This window comes from Dermacentor andersoni, chromosome 6 (genome assembly GCF_023375885.2).
Source record: "Dermacentor andersoni chromosome 6, qqDerAnde1_hic_scaffold, whole genome shotgun sequence".
Taxonomy (NCBI): Eukaryota; Metazoa; Arthropoda; class Arachnida; order Ixodida; family Ixodidae; genus Dermacentor; species Dermacentor andersoni.
The window spans coordinates 115,499,071-115,517,363 of record NC_092819.1 but is presented as its reverse complement, the minus strand read 5'-3'; the positions used below and the strand labels follow the sequence as shown (position 1 = coordinate 115,517,363).

The 18,293-nt window shown below is 48.7% G+C and overlaps 1 protein-coding gene across 1 annotated transcript; it reads left to right on the top strand.

Annotated features, from left to right (window-relative positions):
* Positions 1–11,818: 11,818 nt before the first annotated feature.
* LOC126522208 (tigger transposable element-derived protein 4-like) lies at positions 11,819–13,393 on the top strand. The gene has a single exon (XM_050170944.2). It carries the CDS (start codon positions 11,894–11,896, stop codon positions 13,391–13,393), a length of 1,500 nt encoding a protein of 499 aa, XP_050026901.1. The 5' UTR covers positions 11,819–11,893.
* The last annotated feature ends 4,900 nt before the right edge of the window (positions 13,394–18,293 follow it).

Sequence of the window (18,293 nt, the reverse complement as noted above, 5' to 3'; positions counted from 1 at the left end):
AGATTTTCGACGATCGCCGACCGTGTTCGCCGCTATCCTTGAGCTATAAGTGTAGATTTTTGTGGGCACAGGTTCGCCTAATAAAAGTTAGTTTTGTCCTTCACAGTATTGCTACTGTGTTCTTCAACGTCACCACCACGTGACAATATTTTCAAGGTAAGTACATCGCCGCGAGGGGTGAGAAAGCTATGATCCGGCACGACTGACCACGAGCGCCGCAGGTGCCAGACAGTCTGTCCAACACAGCAGTCGTCAAATAGGGCGTCAGTGCCTGCTGCTTCACCTATTTCACCGGGTCGGCAGCCAGCGTTCAAGAGTAAACAAACTCGACCCCACTCCACAATGCCGGCACGCCTAGGGACAAACTCATAAAACACGCGTCAGATCACTAAGAAACTTCTCCCCCGTAGTGCCTAGGCAGAGTCATATTGCCACATGCAGTGGCACAGCAAGGGGACCAAAGAAGAAGAGAACGAGGTTCGTCTCGGCATCGCGCGTCAACAGTTACGTTTCGTGAACGACAAAACGCCTGGATCTCCATTCAGCGTGTATACTTCAGCAGAGTATACGCGACAATTTGGTGGAGCTTGCTAGGTACATCCAACTTATGCAGGAGACCCCACTGGGCAGCAAGAACCTCGCACAATTGGAGTTGACTCCAGTTCACCGCACAAGCCGGCGAATCCGAGGCCTCGCCCCAGAATTTGGAAACCTCCCGGAAAAAGTGATGACTACGACCACTGCGACTTCTACGGAAAGGGTGACACCGACTTACCTAACGCTGCTGAACCCCCGAGTGCCGACGGCTTTTCATGGCGACATATTTGAAGACGTGGAAGACTGACTGGCGGAGTTCGAGCGCGTGGCTGCGTTTAACGAGTGGGACAACAACGCTAAACTCAGGAACGTCTACTTCAGCCTCCAGGATGGTGCTCGCACGTGGTTTGTGAACCGCGAAAGTGCCCTGTCATCCTGGCCTAAATTCCAGCGCAAGCTACTGGAGACTTACTCCAGCCCCGATCGCCGAGAAAAAGCGGAACGGGCCCTTCAGTCACGCGTCCAAAAGCCCAACGAGAGCGTCACGATGTACGTGGAGGACATGACGCGTCTGTTTCAGCGTGCCGATCCGAGCATGTCGGAAGAGAAGAAGGTGCGTCATCTGATGAGAGGCGTAAAGGAGCAGCTCTTTGGCGGTCTTGTTCGGAATACGCCCAAGACTGTTGCGGAGTTCCTCACCGAAGCCACCGCGATGGAGAAGACGCTTCAGCAACGGTCGAACATGTACAACATGTACAACCGACAAGTAAATTCCGTCTGCACTCCGGATACGCCCGTAGGCTTCGGGTGCGACGTCGCCTTGCTTTGCGAGCTGATTCGCTCAGTGGTTCGCGACAAGCTGCAGAAGCACCACGGTACGTCGCCGCCGCCAGTCAGCTCCCTCGCCAGCGTCGTACGCAACGAAGTACAGCAGGCACTGCAGGCATCTCTTTCCAGCAGTGAAGCGCCACCTCTGCCAAGTGAGTCCCGGCGCAAGACTTATGCAGAAACGTTACTCAGCCCCGCCCAAGCTTTCGCACCTACTTATGTTGCGTCGCCAGTCGCGTTGCAATCGGCGCAAGCCGCTCCGACAACTCCGCTACCGTACTTCGACGACCGCCGAACACCCGCGAGGAAATCAGAGGTTTGGCGAACACCCGACCGACGACCGCTGTGCTACCACTGCGGCGAAGCTGGTCATGTGTATCGGGTGTGCCCCTATCGACGACTCGGCCTGCGGGGTTTTTCCATCGATTCGCGTCGACCTAGGTTTGGCCAGAGGCCTCCCGACATCGCAGAATTCATCGAACAGCAGCGCAGGCCGGGTACATCGCAGCGGCAGTCGCGCTCACCCTCACCGCGGCGATATTTCCCTGCTCGTGATACCACTTCGAGGACGACGCAAGGGAGATCACCAAGTCCACGCCGTTAAACTGACGTCAGCGACCTTCCGAGACGGAGCCGCTGATACTAGACGCGCTGAAGACCTCGTATCGTGCCGACCGCAGAACGAGAACACGACGACGCCAGAACCAGTTCCCGCCAACAAGATTTCACTGGACATACCTGTGTTGATCGACGGCAGAAAATGAGTGCACTTGTAGATACCGGCGCCGATTACTCCATTCTTAGTCGCAAACTGGCGAGCGTTCTGAAAAAAGTTACGTTGCCCTGGAATGGGGCACCAGTTCGTACGGCAGGTGGCCACGTCGTCACACCGCTTGGCTTATGCACGGCGAGAGTAGAAATTCGCGGTGCTGCTTTTCTCGCCACTTGTCTGGTTCTACGCGAGTGTTCCCGCGATTTAATTCTTGGGATGGACTTTCTCCGGGAATATGGCGCCATTATTGACCTCCGCGAGCGCTGCATCACTTTCTCGACGCAAAGGGCAACAACACAGACCGACGCCGTTGGACACAGATCCGCACTTCGCGTTTCGGACGACAGCATCACGATACCGCCGCGTGCAAGTGTTATGGTTCCGGTCAAGTCCGACGAGCTACAAGACGGTGAAGCCATTGTAGAAGGCAACATTTCTATGTTGCTGGCCCAAGGTATTTGTGTAGCGCGAAGCCTTGTGGAACTTCGTGATAGCCAGACAGCGGTCCTCGTTACCACCTTTACCTTTGAGCATAGGCACATTTTTCGTGGCACTGCCGTCGCCTACGCCGAGCCATCAACGGACATCGTCGAGTGCTTTGCTTCTGAAGTGGACACATGCGACGGTTCACTCAGAGACATCGATGTAGACTCCGAGCTTACGGACTACCAAAAGAGCGCACTGCAGGAACTCTTGAACGAATTCCACGCGTGCTTCGCTCGGTCTACTAAGGTGGGCCCAACGCCAATCACGAAGCACCGAATCACGACATCCGCCGACGCACGTCCCATCAAACAACAGCCTTATCGTGTCTCGCCGAAAGAACGTGAGGCAATTCAAGCTCAAGTCAAGGAGATGCTACATGATGGTGTCATTCAGCCTTCGCACAGTCCGTGGTCGTCCCCGGTCGTTCTGGTCAAGAAAAAAGACGGAACGCTTCGTTTCTGTGTTGATTATCGACGCCTCAACGATGTCACCAAGAAGGACGTGTACCCGCTAACACGTATCGATGACTCTTTAGACAGGTTGCGGCGAGCTAAGTATTTTTCGTCTCTCGATCTAAAGAGCAGTTACTGGCAAATTAGGGTACATGAACGAGACCGCGAAAAAACTGCTTTCGTCACTCCAGATGGCCTTTACGAATTCAGGGTACTTCCTTTCGGGCTCTGTTCGGCACCAGCAACTTTCCAGCGAATGATGGACACCGTTCTCGCTGGTCTGAAGTGGCAAACCTGCCTTGTCTACCTCGACGACGTGGTTGTTTTTTCGGCGACATCTGACGACCACCTGAAACGACTGCGGCAAGTTCTCGAAGCCATCCGATCGGCTAACCTCACCCTTAAGCCTCAGAAGTGTCACTTCGGCTACAAGGAGCTTATGTTTCTGGGACACGTGGTCAGCGCGGAAGGCGTTAGCCCCGATCCCGCGAAAACTGCTGCTGTAGCCACATTTCCAACACCGACTGACAAGAAAGGTGTCCGACGCTTCCTGGGCCTTTGCGCATAATACCGGCGTTTCATCGAAAATTTTTCGAAGATGGCGGAGCCGCTGACTCGACTCACGAGGGACGATGTATCGTTCGTCTGGGCCTCAGAGCAAGAGACTGCTTTCACTGAACTTCGACAGCGTCTGGTGTCAGCACCAGTTCTGGCCCACTTTCACGAGGAGGCGGACACAGTTCATACAGACGCCAGTAACGTTGGTCTTGGCGCGGTACTTGTACAACAGCAGGAAGGTATTGAAAGAATGATCGCCTACGCAAGTCGCACACTATCGCGTGCAGAGACCAACTACACCACTACGGAGAGTGTCTTGCCGTTGTATGGGCGCTGGCCAAATTTCGACCTTGCCTCTACGGCCGCCCATTCAAAGTTGTAACCGATCATCACTCGTTATGTTGGCTTGCAAATCTGCGAGACCCTTCTGGATGACTGGCACGGTGGAGTCTACGTTTGCAGGAGTACGACGTGACCATCGTGTACAAGTCAGGCCGCATACACGAAGATGCTGACGCACTCTCGCGCGCCCCTATCAACACTACCGACCAAGACATTGAGGACGACGGCTGTTTCCTTGGGGCCGTAAGCGTTACTGATTTACTGCTCCGAGGCCTTTGCTCAGCCGCATTAATAAATGTGAACCCGTTTTCCTTGTTTAGTATACACTGATATGTTCCAGTGTGGTCTGAGACTTGAGAGACCACGGACCGATCTCGTCAAATGCCCGATCGGAGCGACGTACTGCCCCGAGGCCTTTGCTCAACCGCATTCGTTAATGTGAACTCGTTTCCTTGTTTAATATATACTCAGTGTAACCGCTATTGTTTGCCTGTAAATAAATTCAGTTGAAATTGTTGGCATCCAGCATCTTCAGTCCCGGAATACCAAAGCAGAACAGTGCAGCGGCTTAGGAAAAGCCGAGAACGAACGAAAACACGAAGAAAGAAGAACCCGGCGGAGGAAGAAAAACTTCACTCTTTGCTTGCCCCTGTCCAAGCTTGTGGCGAAAGTAGTGGCGGCGCAGTCATCACCCACTCTTCCCATTTAGTTTGCTCTGCGGCATAGCTGGCAAGCCTTTTTCCGTGTCGTGTGCTTGTTTATGCTCGTGAGACGGCTGAAAAAGCAGCATCTAAACCATTGTTATGCACCAGGTTGCACAACTGGATATGCGCGTGCGCGATGAAGCTGTAAGTTATCTCTTTTTAATGCCCCGAAAGAGGAAGAACGACGACTTCTTTGGGGATATAGCCTCCATTGGCTTGACAAGCCGCTGGACGCGAGTTGCACCTTGAACTGCACTTTCTTTCGAGAGACTACATGCATACCATCAATGGTGTTGAAGTTTGAATACCAAGGGGAACGTCAAGGCTTGCCCCTAATGCAGTTCCGACGATTTTGCACAACCTGCCTGCATATTTGACACGAGAAACTCCGGCTCCGTAAAGCGGTGTTAATTGCCATTAATTGCCTTACCTATTACAATCTTGCCAAGAGCGTCATTGGATCAAACGTTCAAGAGTAAGTTGTAAGCTCGCTTTTGAGAGTTGTAGACCAGACTGCTACATCATACAAGCAGCAGCAGTTGATTGACTTGTTGCTTAAAGAGGGAGATCTTGAAAAAGCCAAAGGTTGGCTTGATAGCAGCTCTCAGACTGTGCTGGACCGCCCATACATACTTATTATGTGGCAGGCTTTGTCGGAAGGAAGCGTGTACTGAAAACAAAGTGTAGTGCATGCATGAACCAGCTCCTGCTGCCTGCCTCAGATGGGAAGTGCTTAAATGCTGACATTTTCACGAAATCTTGTGACTTCGCTGGTCTTCTTTACCATTCACTGAAGCTTTTCGTGTTTATCAGTGAACACGAACACATTTTCACTCGCTGCTTTAGCAAGAGTTAGCTACATTGAGACAGCATTATGGATGTATTAGTAGTTATCAATAGGGGCAGCGCCGGTGGTGTTAGTTAAATTGGGTTTTATGGCGCAAAAGCGGCTAAGGCTATGCTGCGCCAAACACGAGGTGTTTTAAAATCCAGTTTACAAAGGAAAAGGCTGTGTTAATATTCTATATTTTATGGAAAAATCCAGTGTTGTCTAAAGATTTACGGACGTCACGTAATGGGACCAGCGGATCATCACCTAAAATTAGAGCAGGGTGTAAAGGTATGTGTAGTTGATATAACTTGTGCAAAAGTGTTCGTCTGTGTTTCATGTCAGTAATATGTGCATAACTGTTAGTGGCTCTTAATATTTCTCGCATGTTGGTGTGTCTTCTTTTGTAAGTAAACAATTGTGTGTGAGGTGTGTGTGCCCAATTCGTAGTCGGCATAAAACTACTTCGGTGAACCGCTCCTGATGATAACATGACTTCCACTCGCCAACAATGGGTTTAGTGAGATGTAGCTTGTTGTAGGCATAACGGTCCCATTCGCATTGCCATTTTGCCGTTAAGGCTTTTCTAATCGCAGGATGCTATCTTTATATGGAAGTGTTGTACTTGTCATCTCTTTGTATGCTGCCATCGATGCACATCTATCAGCTGCTTCGTTACCCGGTTTCACAACATGGCTTGGAACCCAGCAGAAACGAACTGACCTCCCGTATTTGTTAAGTGCCACTATGTTTAAAATGTCTACAATAAGGGGTTCACACCTTATTCAGACTTCAGATGTAGAGACTTCAGCGTGCTTAAAGAATCAGTGTATATGACTGCATTTTTGTGTTTATCAGTGATAATCTTTTTAACAACTACCCATATAGCGGAAACTTCGGCCGTGAAAACAGAGGCGTGTTGTGGCAATCGAATACTTGTTTCCCAATTTTCCGTTACGGCCCCCACACCCACGTGTTCTTTTGTTTTAGAGCCATCAGTGTAATATTTCATGTTATCTTCATATTTGTCCTGAAGTGCATGGAATTATTGTATAATGTGTTCATGTGGGGTTTCTCTTTTCTTTAGATGTGTTAACGTCCAGTCACATGACTGTGTGAAATCGTACCACGGGGCCAACCATTGTGGTTTTTCGGCAATCTGGAGGACTTCATGAGAAATGTCATAATCCCGACAATATTGCTCATACCGTAGGACAAGTGGCCTAATCATGTTCGGTTTATTTGTGTAGTGTAAGTGTGAGTTGCATTGTGTGAATATATTGGAGCATATGTGTTGCGGTGATGACTGAATTCTGAGTACGTATGAGAGTGAGTATTGCTCTGCGCTGCTGTAATGAGGGTTCATTACGCTCAACGTATAAACTTTGAATAGGTGACATTCTGTAGGCACCACTTGCTAGTTGCAGTCCAAGGTTATGTACTGGGTCAAGTCGTCGGATGTAGGACTGTCTGGCTGAGCCATAAACCACGGAGTCATAGTCTAAAAGGCTACGCACAAGACACCGGTAAATACGTAGAAGACATGTTCGGTCGGAACCCTAGTGCTTATGAGATAAAACATTGAGGATATTTAATGCTATATTTGCTTTAATCTTTAGTGTTTTAATGTGGGCTAGGAAGTTTAGGTTTGTCAAAGATTACCCCCAAAAATTTATATTTCTGTTTTACTGGCAGTGTGACATCATGCAATTTTAAAACCGGGTCTAAGTACAATCCTCATTTTTGCGAGAATAGCGCTGTAACAGTTTTTTGAGCAGAGAAGTGGAAGCCATTTTTCTCAGCCCACTCCATTACTTTAATTATTGTTGTCTGGAGCTGCCTTTCACATGTTGGTAAGTTTGAGGCGCGGCACGCTATTTGCAGATCATCGACTTATATGGAGTGCATAACAGAGGGGGGAATTATTTTGTTAACAGAGTTCATTTTTACTATAAAGAGTGTTGTGCTTAGTCCACAACCTTAAGGCACGCCGTTTTCCTGAATAAATGTGCGCTAGAGCACAGTGCGTAGACGGATTTGGAAAGTTCTATTGGACATAAAATCAGCGAGACAGTTTAGCATTTTGCCACGGATTCCTAACGCAGCGAGGTCACACAATATTCCGATCCTCCACGTGGTGTCATACACTTTTCCCAGATCGAAGAACACTGCGAGGCAGCGCTGTGTGTGTAAGAATGCTTCCCATATTTCGTGTTCAAGTCGGACAAAGTGGTCCGTCGTTGAACACCTTTTTTTATACCCGCACTGATGAAAATCAATAATGTTCCGTATATCAAGTGGGAAGGTTAATTTTCAATTTACGACACTTTCGTACAATTTCGCCAAACAGCTTGTCAGGGCAATGGGTCAAAAGCTGCTTGGGCATGTGGGGGATTTACTTGTCTTTAAAAAAGGCACAACTATTGTAGTTTTTCCAACCTTTTGGCATGATTCCAGATTCAAATACTTTGTTGAAAAATATAAAAAGAGCATCTACGGATGCTGGGGACAGGTATGCAAGCATGGAATAATGGATCCAGTCAGGACCTACTGCAGTTTTTTTGCCAGCACAAAGAACCCTGTTAAGTTCTTGTAACGTGGATGGAGAGTCGTATTCATCCCTTCACATACAAGCAGTTGGTAGCTTCTCCTTTTCTGCTGACAGTTTGTATTTTAAGAACGCGTTTGAATAATTAGCCGAGCTAGAGACGTTATAGAAATGTTCCCCAAGTATATTAGCTTGTTCTTGTAGTGTTGTCTGAGTGCCTGAAGGTTTAAGTATGGGTATCGTGTATGATAAGTAGTCCCCCTTCATCTTCCTGACCTGTCCCCCCATTCTTTTGGATGTGACGGTGCTATTAATTGTAGATATATATTTCTTCCAAGACAAATTTTCCGCCTGTCTCCGAATATATCGCACTTTGGCTTGCTTGAAATTCAGAAAGTTGTTATATGGTGGGTACCTGCGTAAGATTCCCCAGGCCTTATTTTGCTGCTTTTTTGCTACAGTGCAATCATGTGTCCATCAAGGATTCAGCTTTTTCCGAACAACGCCAGAAGATTGTGGAATGGCCTTTTCAGCTGCAGAAATAATACAGTTAGCAAATTTTTCATTAACTTCATCAATGCTTAAGTCTGTTAAAGTAAGCTCCACCAGCCTGGCACTTTCTGTGAAAACAGACCAGTCTGCCATTTGTAGTTTCCAATGGCGCAGTTTGTGTGATATAATGGGTAGCGTTGAGGTGAGGTTGATTATAGCAGGTAGATGATCACTGCCATATGATGTCTCCAGTACATCCCATTTAAAATCGGTTAAATGTCGGGAGAGCAGAATGCTAAATCAATGCAGCTAAAGGTAGGTGAACTCGGCGAAAAATGAGTTGGCGCACCTGTAATTCAAAAGACAGATGTTGTTAGCCAAAATAAAATCTTCGATAAGTTGTCCTCTTTGGTCATTCTTATCGCTGCCCCAAAGAGTGCAATTAGCATTAAAATCTCCAACTAAAACAAAAGGCTCCGGCAGACGGTCAAATAAATTTTCAAGATCTCGAGTTGTGAAATGGCTATAAGGAGGAATGGACAACGAACAGATGGTGAAAGTCTTAAATGACAAAACGGTGACAGCTACTGCCTCGTACGGAGTATTTAATAAAACGTTCCGTGTGGGGATGCCACCTTGGACGACAATAGCGACACCTCCTGATAGACGACTGGAGTGCCAGTGATCTTTTCTTACGACAGTAAAACCTTTAAGAAAATGTGTATGTTTGGGTGCTAGGCTCGTTTCTTGGGGGCAAAATGCTACTGGTGATAACTTATTTATGATGTCTTTGATGTTATCTAGATAGTGAATTAGGCCTCTGCAATTCCAATGAATAATAAAAGCCACCTTTTGGAATTGAAAAAGAAACTTATGGGTGTGAGCTTACAAGTTGTACATGACGTGTATTAAAAAGCTCAGTACTCTCATGCAGGGCGGTAACCGTTCAGGTTATCTTAACTCCTCAGCGGAGTTACAATATGTTTCTCCTTCTGGGAGTGCTATAAGAAGCACGGTTCTTTTGGCATCAATGACGCCGGCGTTTTCGGATAGACCTCCATCGCCTTTTCCGAGGCACTGGATGATCGAGAGCCAGGCGCCGAGACGCGCGTCTCGGGCCGTAGGGTACAGTTCAACTTCGGGCCCTGCGGCACTGTTGTCTGCCGGCCCGTCTTCGATGATGATGGAGCAGCACTGGCTGCAGCCACCAAGGGGGCGGTTGGAGTTTCTACAGGAGTACCGGAAGTGGACGCTGTAGACTCCCGAGACCGGTGTGGCGCTGCCCCCTGCAGCGTCACACTGGCACCACTTACTTGAGCTAAGTGCCCTAGCCTTTTCCCGACTTCATAGAATAAGATCTTTTCCTTTACAGTTATTGCGATTATTTCTTCTCTTTTCCAGCAAGGGCAGCTCCATGGGTAAGCTGGATGATAGCCCTTGCCATTGACACATTGTGCGGGAGCATTGCAGTTGTCAGATGAATGGTCGTTGGCACTACACTTCGCGCATGTTTCCTTTGCTCTGCATGATTGTGATGCATGTCCGAACCTCTGACACTTGAAGCACTGCCTCAGGTTGGGTATGTATGGTCGGACGTTAGGCTGCGTCGACTGAACTTTGCACAGTACTAGAACCAAATTTGAGTATTACGTGTTTTGTGGGAATCTGTTGGTCGTTTCGTCGAAGTGTTATCCTTTGTACCTTGATTACATTTTGCTCCTGGAATCCTTCAAGGAGCTCTTCGTCACTGAGGTTCAAGAAATCTTCTTCTGATTTAACTCCTCTGCTGGTGTTGAGCGTGCGATGCGGGGAGATTGTGACATTTATGTCACCGATACTTGTGAGTTCAGATTTTTTCGACTTGATCTTTCTTTGTCAGTTCGAGGAGGAGGTCTCCACTTGCCATCTTTGATGCTTTGTAGCCTGATCCAATCGTGTTTGATAGGCATTTGGATAACAAGAAAGGCAACAGTTTTCCAACACTTGTGTTGCCTTCACTGTGAAGGACATGGAACTTTGGCAAGGTGTCATGGTTTGGTTTTAATAGGAAGTGAAATGTTGTTTCGGTGTGCCCTCGTTTTTGAGGGCAATCTTGGAGGGGGGGGGGGGGGAGCGTATGCCATGTAAACACCGGAAAATTTGGCGGCGATGGTAGCCACCCACCACCAAACCCAACTCGGGGACGCTACTAGGTTGGGCGCCAGCCATGCATCGCCGCTATAACCTAATACATATATACCCAAGACTGGATATATTACACACGGTTAACGCTTGCCGCCAGAAAATACGGAAGTAATAAGAAGTGAAGAGAAGACAGGAAAGATGGAAAAGTGGGAGAGAAAGACGAAGATTGGAGGGAAGGACGGGAAAAGGCGACTGCCGATTTCTTCCAGGTGGGTCAGTCTGGACCGGTGGTGTTGGTTGTGGTGAACATTGGAAGGTATTAACCATGAAGTTGATTGGTTTTTTACATCGTCACATGAATGGACTCCTACACCATGGGTCTGAATAAGTCTCATAATGAGAAGCGAAGTGCACAGCTGCAACTGAAGCTGATTATAAATGGCTGCAGTGTCATAAAGGCATGCTGTAATTCTTGTGCCTATTCTAATGTAGTGTGTTAACTTTTTAAATTAATCTCCAAATAACAAACTGTCTTTCAACAATGTGAATAAATAACATGTGCTTTTCCCATGTCTGATGATCGCAAGCTGGGAGAAATGGGAAACGAGATGTATTGTATTTCTTCAATGCCACCCGTAAACACAAGGTAGAGTAGCGTATGAACACATTCGAGTAGCGTACAGTCGACTCCCGATAATTCGAAGCCGCTTTATTGGAATTTTCGGTTAATTAGAAGTGAAGTGCTGGTCTCGTCAGTATTGCATGTAATCCTATGGAAGGAATCGCTCGATAATTCGAAGTCCTCATCCAGTAATATTGTTTAATTGGAAGTTAATTTTCAGCCGGGATCCTCGAGGTGACCGTCATTCTTTGGTAGAATGTGCAATTTTTTCAAGTGCTGCAACAGCTCCGTGTTCCGCGTTGGTGTCTTCGCCATCGTAGCCATCCGCAACGCCGCCCTTCTTGGAGCGGCGTGATTATTCATTGCTACGGCTGCCGTAGCCTCTGCGATCAGCTCCGGCGGCGAAGCAGCTGCCGCGCGTCGCCAGAGCTGATCGCAGAGGCCACGCGGATGCCATAGGTGCACGCAGCGTATGTCGAGGTGTGTGCTGTGGCGTGTGTTGGTTGAGGGCCTTTGTGCGTGTAGCTCGTTGGCTAGGTTGTTCCGCGGGTGATCCTACGCTTCGGAATTGACTGTACATAGTCGCACAGCTGATAGCCATGGCAAACCGTGGCTCTTATTGCACGCTCGACCTGGCAACGAAAGTCGAGGTTTTGAAGGAAGTTGAGAAGGGAGGTGCCGCTAAACAAGACATAGCGCGGAAGTACGGGATCAAGCCGAACACGCTCTCAAACTACATCAAGAACAAGCGCACAATAATGGACGCATTTGAGAACGACAAGTTCAAGACGTCTCGGAAGCGAATGCGCACCGGCGCTTACCCAGAGTTGGAGAAGGCTCTGCAGGTTTGGATTAGCGAGGCCCAGAGCAACAAACTTCCTCTCAGCGGAGACATCGTTGCGATGAACGCCCGAACGCTAGCAAGAATGTTGGGGATTGATGACTTTGTTTCGTCAGATGGATGGCTGACGCGCTTTAAAGATCGCCATGACCTGGTCTTTAAGAGCGTGTGTGGTGAAAAAGCGTCCGTTAACCAGGAAACATGCGCCACGTGGAAGGACGGAAAGCTGCGTGAATATCTCGGCGAATACAAACCGGAAGACATCTTCAATGCAGATGAGACTGCACTCTTCTATCGGCTTCTACCAGAGAATACCCTGACATTCAAGGACGACGACTGTGCTGGGGGCAAACGCAGCAAGGAGAGGGTGTCGGTGCTGATCGCGGCAAACATGACTGGCACGGAACGATGTCGCTTACTTGTGATCAAGAAAGCCGCCAAGCCGAGGTGTTTTAAAGGCATAAAGACGTTGCCTGTGGACTATGAATCGAACAAGAAAGCGTGGATGACGGCCAAAATCTTCGAGAGCTGGATAACAAAATTGGACCACGAGTTTGCTTCTTCGAACCGCAAGGTGTTGTTCCTTGTGGATCACTGCAGTGCTCCCGTGAATGTGCCAGCCTTAAGTGCAATCCGCCTCGCATTTGTGCCTGCAAACACAACAGCTGTTTTGCAGCCAATGGACCAAGACATCATCAAGAATGTTAAGGTCCTGTACAGGCGGCACCTCCTCGAGCGTATGATTTTGTGCATGAATAATTCGGCAAAATACGAGGTGAGCCTGCTCAGTGCCATTCACATGTTAGCGCGAGCATGGGATCGTGTGAAGCAAGAAACAATCGCAAACTGCTTCAGGGCTTGCGGTTTTGTGACAGCTTCTTCGGAGGATGCCTCTGCAATTTCATCGGAGGAAGCGTCAACAAGCGAGCTTGACAGCACTGATTTTGGTGATGCTCTCGGGGACGTCAATTTTGAATATTACGTCCCCGTAGACAAGGCGGTCGAAACGTGCGGTGCACTAACGGATAAAGAGATTGTGGAGATTATTCGGCCCCAGGAAAGCGACTATGACATTGAAGACGAGCCGCCACCTAAGGCTGCCGATGCAGCTGCGGGCCTTGCTCTCGCGAAGCGCTTCCTTGCCGCTGAAGGTAACGCGGAAGAAGCGTTCCGGCACATCTACAGCCTGCAGAACTTGCTTTCAGCAGCGCGATTCGGCAAGAAGACACAGAGCAAGATGACCGACTATTTTTCTTAGGAAAAATACTCAATTTCGCTACCAATAAAGTGCGGTTTTTGTGCTTTGTGCTTAATTGGAAGTTCGTTTGATACGAAGTTTTTTGCGGTCCCCGTGAGCTTTGTATTAACGGGAGTCGACTGTATTGGCAAAAAGAATTATCTATTCAAAACTAGTTTATGTGGTCGCGTGTGCGACAAGTTGTCATAACTGGGCAGCTGTGACAGCAAAGTAGCAGCTCGTAAAAGCTGGCAGAGAGTGATCATGCAATCGATACCTACTCAGTATACATGGAAGTGAGCTGCAGTTTTTAGCATGTGGACATGGAAATTTACAGCCATGCTATCATTTCATTGATCGAATAGTGTTTTACACGCCAGCCCGGCCAATTGGGTGCACGGAACTTCTGAAATAAAGGGATGGTACAGTGTGCACCTATTCAGTCGTTTTGCACAGAGAACAGAAAACGTAAGAAAAAGAATGGGTGTAAGGAAATGTGATATAATGTCTGAAGGGTGCAGGGCAACGACAACACATTCATACTGCCATGACAACTTGGTCACATTCAAGTTGCGCGCCCATCGTATTGGACACTGTCCACGCCGTACTGTGGTGTTGTTCAGCAGCAACAGGCAGCGATCTTCATGGCACGGGTAGCCGGTTGGACCCGGCTCGCATGCGCCACGCGCACAAGGTATCACGCGAGAAGAAAGAAGACAGTTTGAGGCCAATTTTAGAACACGACTGCCGGGGATTTCTTCACGACCACAGTGACTTTTAGTTGCGGGCACAAGTTCGCCCTTAATAAATATCGTTGAAGGAAAAAAACCAGTCAAAAAACCCAAAGGACAAGAAGAGATTGTTGTGGTGTGAACCTCTCTTCTTGTACTGTGTATATTTTGACTGGTTTTTTTTCCTTCAATTATGTGCCAACTGGCCCGGATTTCAACCCTTCTGCTAAATATTGTTGTTTTGTTAACCTGTGTTCCTCAACATCGTCACATTTCTGGTGGAGGCGCTGGGTATGAGCGGAAGCCCCACAAACGAAAGTCAGTGTAGCCCTGACCACCAGCGAGTCCATCCCGTAGAACTCACACCTGTGCACCAGTGGACCAGCCGCCATCTTCGACGTGACTAGCCCGAATTCAGCCCTCCTCTCTTCTTGCCAAGAGAAACTCGGAAAACGGACGCGGCTACAATGACTAGCCAGGTAGCTCTCGCACAGCTGGTTGTAAGCCAACCTCGCAAGCCCCCAACATTCCATGGCGACCCATTCGTAGACGTGAAAGACTGGTTGGAACTGTTCAAAACAGTGGTGAGCTATAATGAATGGAATGAGAGACAGAAGCTCCGTAACGTATATTTCGCTTTGGAGGACTTCGCAGAAATGTGGTATGAAAACCTCGAACCATCTTTGTCCTCTTGGAAGGAATTTCGACGACAACTGCTAGCAACATACGCCAGCACGAATCGTAAAGAAAAGGCGGAAATTGCACTTCAAGCTAAGAACCAGCTCACAAACGAGAATGTGGCGATGTACCTCGAGGACATGTCCTGCCTGTTCAAGTGTGCTGATCCAAACATGAGTGAAGATAAGAAGCTGCGCCTCCTCATGCGTGGAGTAAAGCATGAATTTTTCACAGTTCTCGTCCGCAACCCACTGCGCACAGTCGCCGAGTGCAGACACGAAGCAATGACCACCAAAAAGACGCCGGCGTACTCAGGCAACACACGGTACAGAGTAGTGGAGCAGTTGCGACGACCGTTCCCTACCTGCCGACAGTACGCAGTGCACCTCGTCAGTTGGAACCACTGGCTGCCTATCTGCCTTCAGCATGTAGTGCACATCGTTTTGTGGAACAAAGGCCCCGGAAGAGTGACATCTGGCGTGACCACGAGTGCAAGCTTCTGTGTTTTCACTGCGGAGAAGCAGGTCACCTGTATTGGTTCTGCCCGTACCGTCAAGCTGGATTAAGGGGTTTTCCCTTAAGTGCACCACGCCCCCAAAACGGTGAACGGCCAGCAGAAATCGAAGAATACTTCTCCACATGCCAGAGCCCCATTACTCCTCGCCAACATCAACCACGGTAACCATCGCCCATGCACTAGCGATCACCTAGCCCATGCGCGTCTCCAAGAGTGAGTAGGCATCCTTCACCAAGCCCACACCAGGAAAACTGAAGCATGCAACCTGTGGAGGTGAGGTCGCTGATAACCAGAATTACGAAGATCCTCCAACACGATTCCAGTGTGATGAGATAATTCCAGTAAACAGGTGCAGGAACGAAACGATTACACCAGATTTGTGGTTGATAATAGACGGATGCAAGCTGAATGCCTTAGTCCACACCGGCGCTGATTATTTGGTAATAAGCTTCAAGATGGCGAAGCACCTCAAAAAAAGTTGTGACGCAGTGGACTGGACCGCATATACGCACAGCAGGCAGTCATCTTATTACGCCCCTTGGCCGATGCACTGCAAGACTTACGATAAAAGGCTTCACTTACATTTCTATTGTACTGCCAGAATGTTCACGGGAACTTATATTGGGAATAGATTTTCTATAAGCTAACAGCGCCATAATTAATCTTCGTAGGTCCAGTGTGTCTTTCTCGACAAAACAAGCTATACCTGTGGAAGAATCGGAGGAACGACATCTTGCTTCACTGCGCGTCATTGATGAGAATGTAACTGTGCCGCCATGCTGCATTTTAATGTTTCTTGTGGAGAACGAAACATTTTACGACCGCGAAGGCATAGCGGATGGAAACATAGAGCTCTTTTTCAACAAAGGTATTTGAGTGGCTCGGGGTCTTGTTCACTTAAGGGGCAAAGCAGGTCTTGAAATCACAAAATATGCAAAAAATGCCAATATTCAAAAATCACAATTCTGAATTCTTCATTGTCCAAAGTATTACCCCACAAAATATTATTGGTCAATTCCTTCTCGAAGTATTAAAAAAATGGCAATTTGTAAGCAACGGTGGGCTGGAATTGAAGGCCCAGCTCGAAAATTTGCCCTAATTTCCAGCCGCCAAAGCTCCAGACAAAGCAGGGCGATCGCCGCCATCTTGATTTCGTTTGAAAGCTGGTTTCCCGTACTTTATTTTGGCGCCTTTCAACATGACGAAGGCCTGCTGTGAGCGACGGCATCGGTGACGTTTCCGAGGGATGAAATTCGGAAAAAGCGACGCTGATTGGGCGAACCGCACGCTTCTCCGAGGTGCAGCCCTCCGAGTGGCCCTGGCGCGCTCCTCCTCTCCTTCTCGAGCCGGCGCGGCCGCGTGTTGATGGTGTGGTGTCTTCGCGTTGTCTGCGTGCGCACAAGGCTTCTCTTGTTGTGCAGTGTTTCGTGCCCCACAGCTTCTTCTCGCATTGTTTATGTAAACATTTTCATTGTTAATTCGCTCCCTTTTAGCTTGCACTTTCGTTACTACGTTTATTAGCCAGGCTGCCGTGCCGTGCGTACGTTTTTGTGCCGTTATTCTGATGGGGCAGGACTCGCGTTTGAAATCAAGCATGCAGAAAGTGTTCCGCAAAGGGAGACGTGCTTGGAACAAGATAACTGCATCGTCGAAAACAACTACGGCATCTTCGGTGTCATTGCAAGCCACAGTACTACCTATCGACACCACTGCGCCGGGCTCACCGAGAACGGCCACTTTGATGTTGCAAGCCGCAGTACCACGGTCCTCTAGGGCTGCTGCGCCAAACTCATCCAGGATCGTCAAATTTGGTGTTACCGCGAGCTATTGTACCACGGATCGACGCCACTGTTCCAAGCTTCTTGAGAACTTCGGTGTTGTCGCAAGCCACAGCACTGTGGTTCAACATGGCTGCTTCAAGCTCCTCGAGACCGTCAACTTCGGCATCGCCGGTGGGTGCAGCTGGACCAAGTTCGCGTGTGCATCGCATCGACACATCGTTTTACACGGAGCCTGAGTGTGCAGAGCGTGAAGAATGTGCACACAACATGAAGTCTTCCTTGACAAAGAAGTGTGCGACTTCACAGAAGTTCGAGCTTTTAGGCGTCGGTGCGGTGAGTGACAACGACGATCGCAGTACGGAGTACGTCGTTGTGGACATGAAAGTTTTGCAGACGCTTTTCGCGTCCACAACATGCAGCAAGTGTGGGATGGCTACCATTGAGCTCAAGAAGTACTATGAGAAACAGTACGGCATAGCGGTGAGGCTACGGCTCACGTGCTCAAGTTGCAATTTCGCGGAGTGGCACTTTTCGTCGCCACGAGTCACCGGAGCATCAAACATCACGCCCTTTGAGGTCAACCTCAGGGTAACGAAAGGCATACAAAGCATAGGAAAGGAGTGACAGCCCTTGCGGACTTTTGTGCCACCCTGAACCTCTCCCACCGGGGCCTTCGCCACAAGACCTTCAGGGGACACATGGAAACCATGGTGCGAGCTTGCCAGACAGTAGCTACAGCCACAGAGGCAGCAAGCGTGGAAGTAGTCAGAACCCTCTACAAGGACTTCCTCAACCCTGTAGGAAACATGGACATCATTTTTGATGGCACCTGGAAAACCCGTGGCCACAAGTCTAACATAGCCGTGGGGTGCATTATTAAACTTTACACAGGCCTGGTGCTGGACCATGTTGTCCTTTCTCGGTATTGCCATGGCTGCGAAGGAGCACCTGACCCCGATGATGATGGCTACGGTGACTGGGCTATGACCCACAAGTGTCCACCGCATAAAAACCCTCTGCCAAGGTTTATTCGCAATACACTAAAGGCAGTCTTTGCAAGGCTAGGTGACCAGGCCCTCTTACAGCGCTGCAGTGATGGCATGACACAAAATGCCATTGAGTGCCTGCACTCTGTAATCTGGACCCAAAGCTCCAAATAAGACACGACTCATTGCTGGCTGTGGAAGGGGGTGTTGCTGAAGCAGTGTCACGCT

Coding starts and splice junctions, on each gene's coding strand:
- LOC126522208 (XM_050170944.2), top strand. CDS start 11,894: ATGGCAAACCGTGGCTCTTATTGCACGCTCGACCTGGCAACGAAAGTC.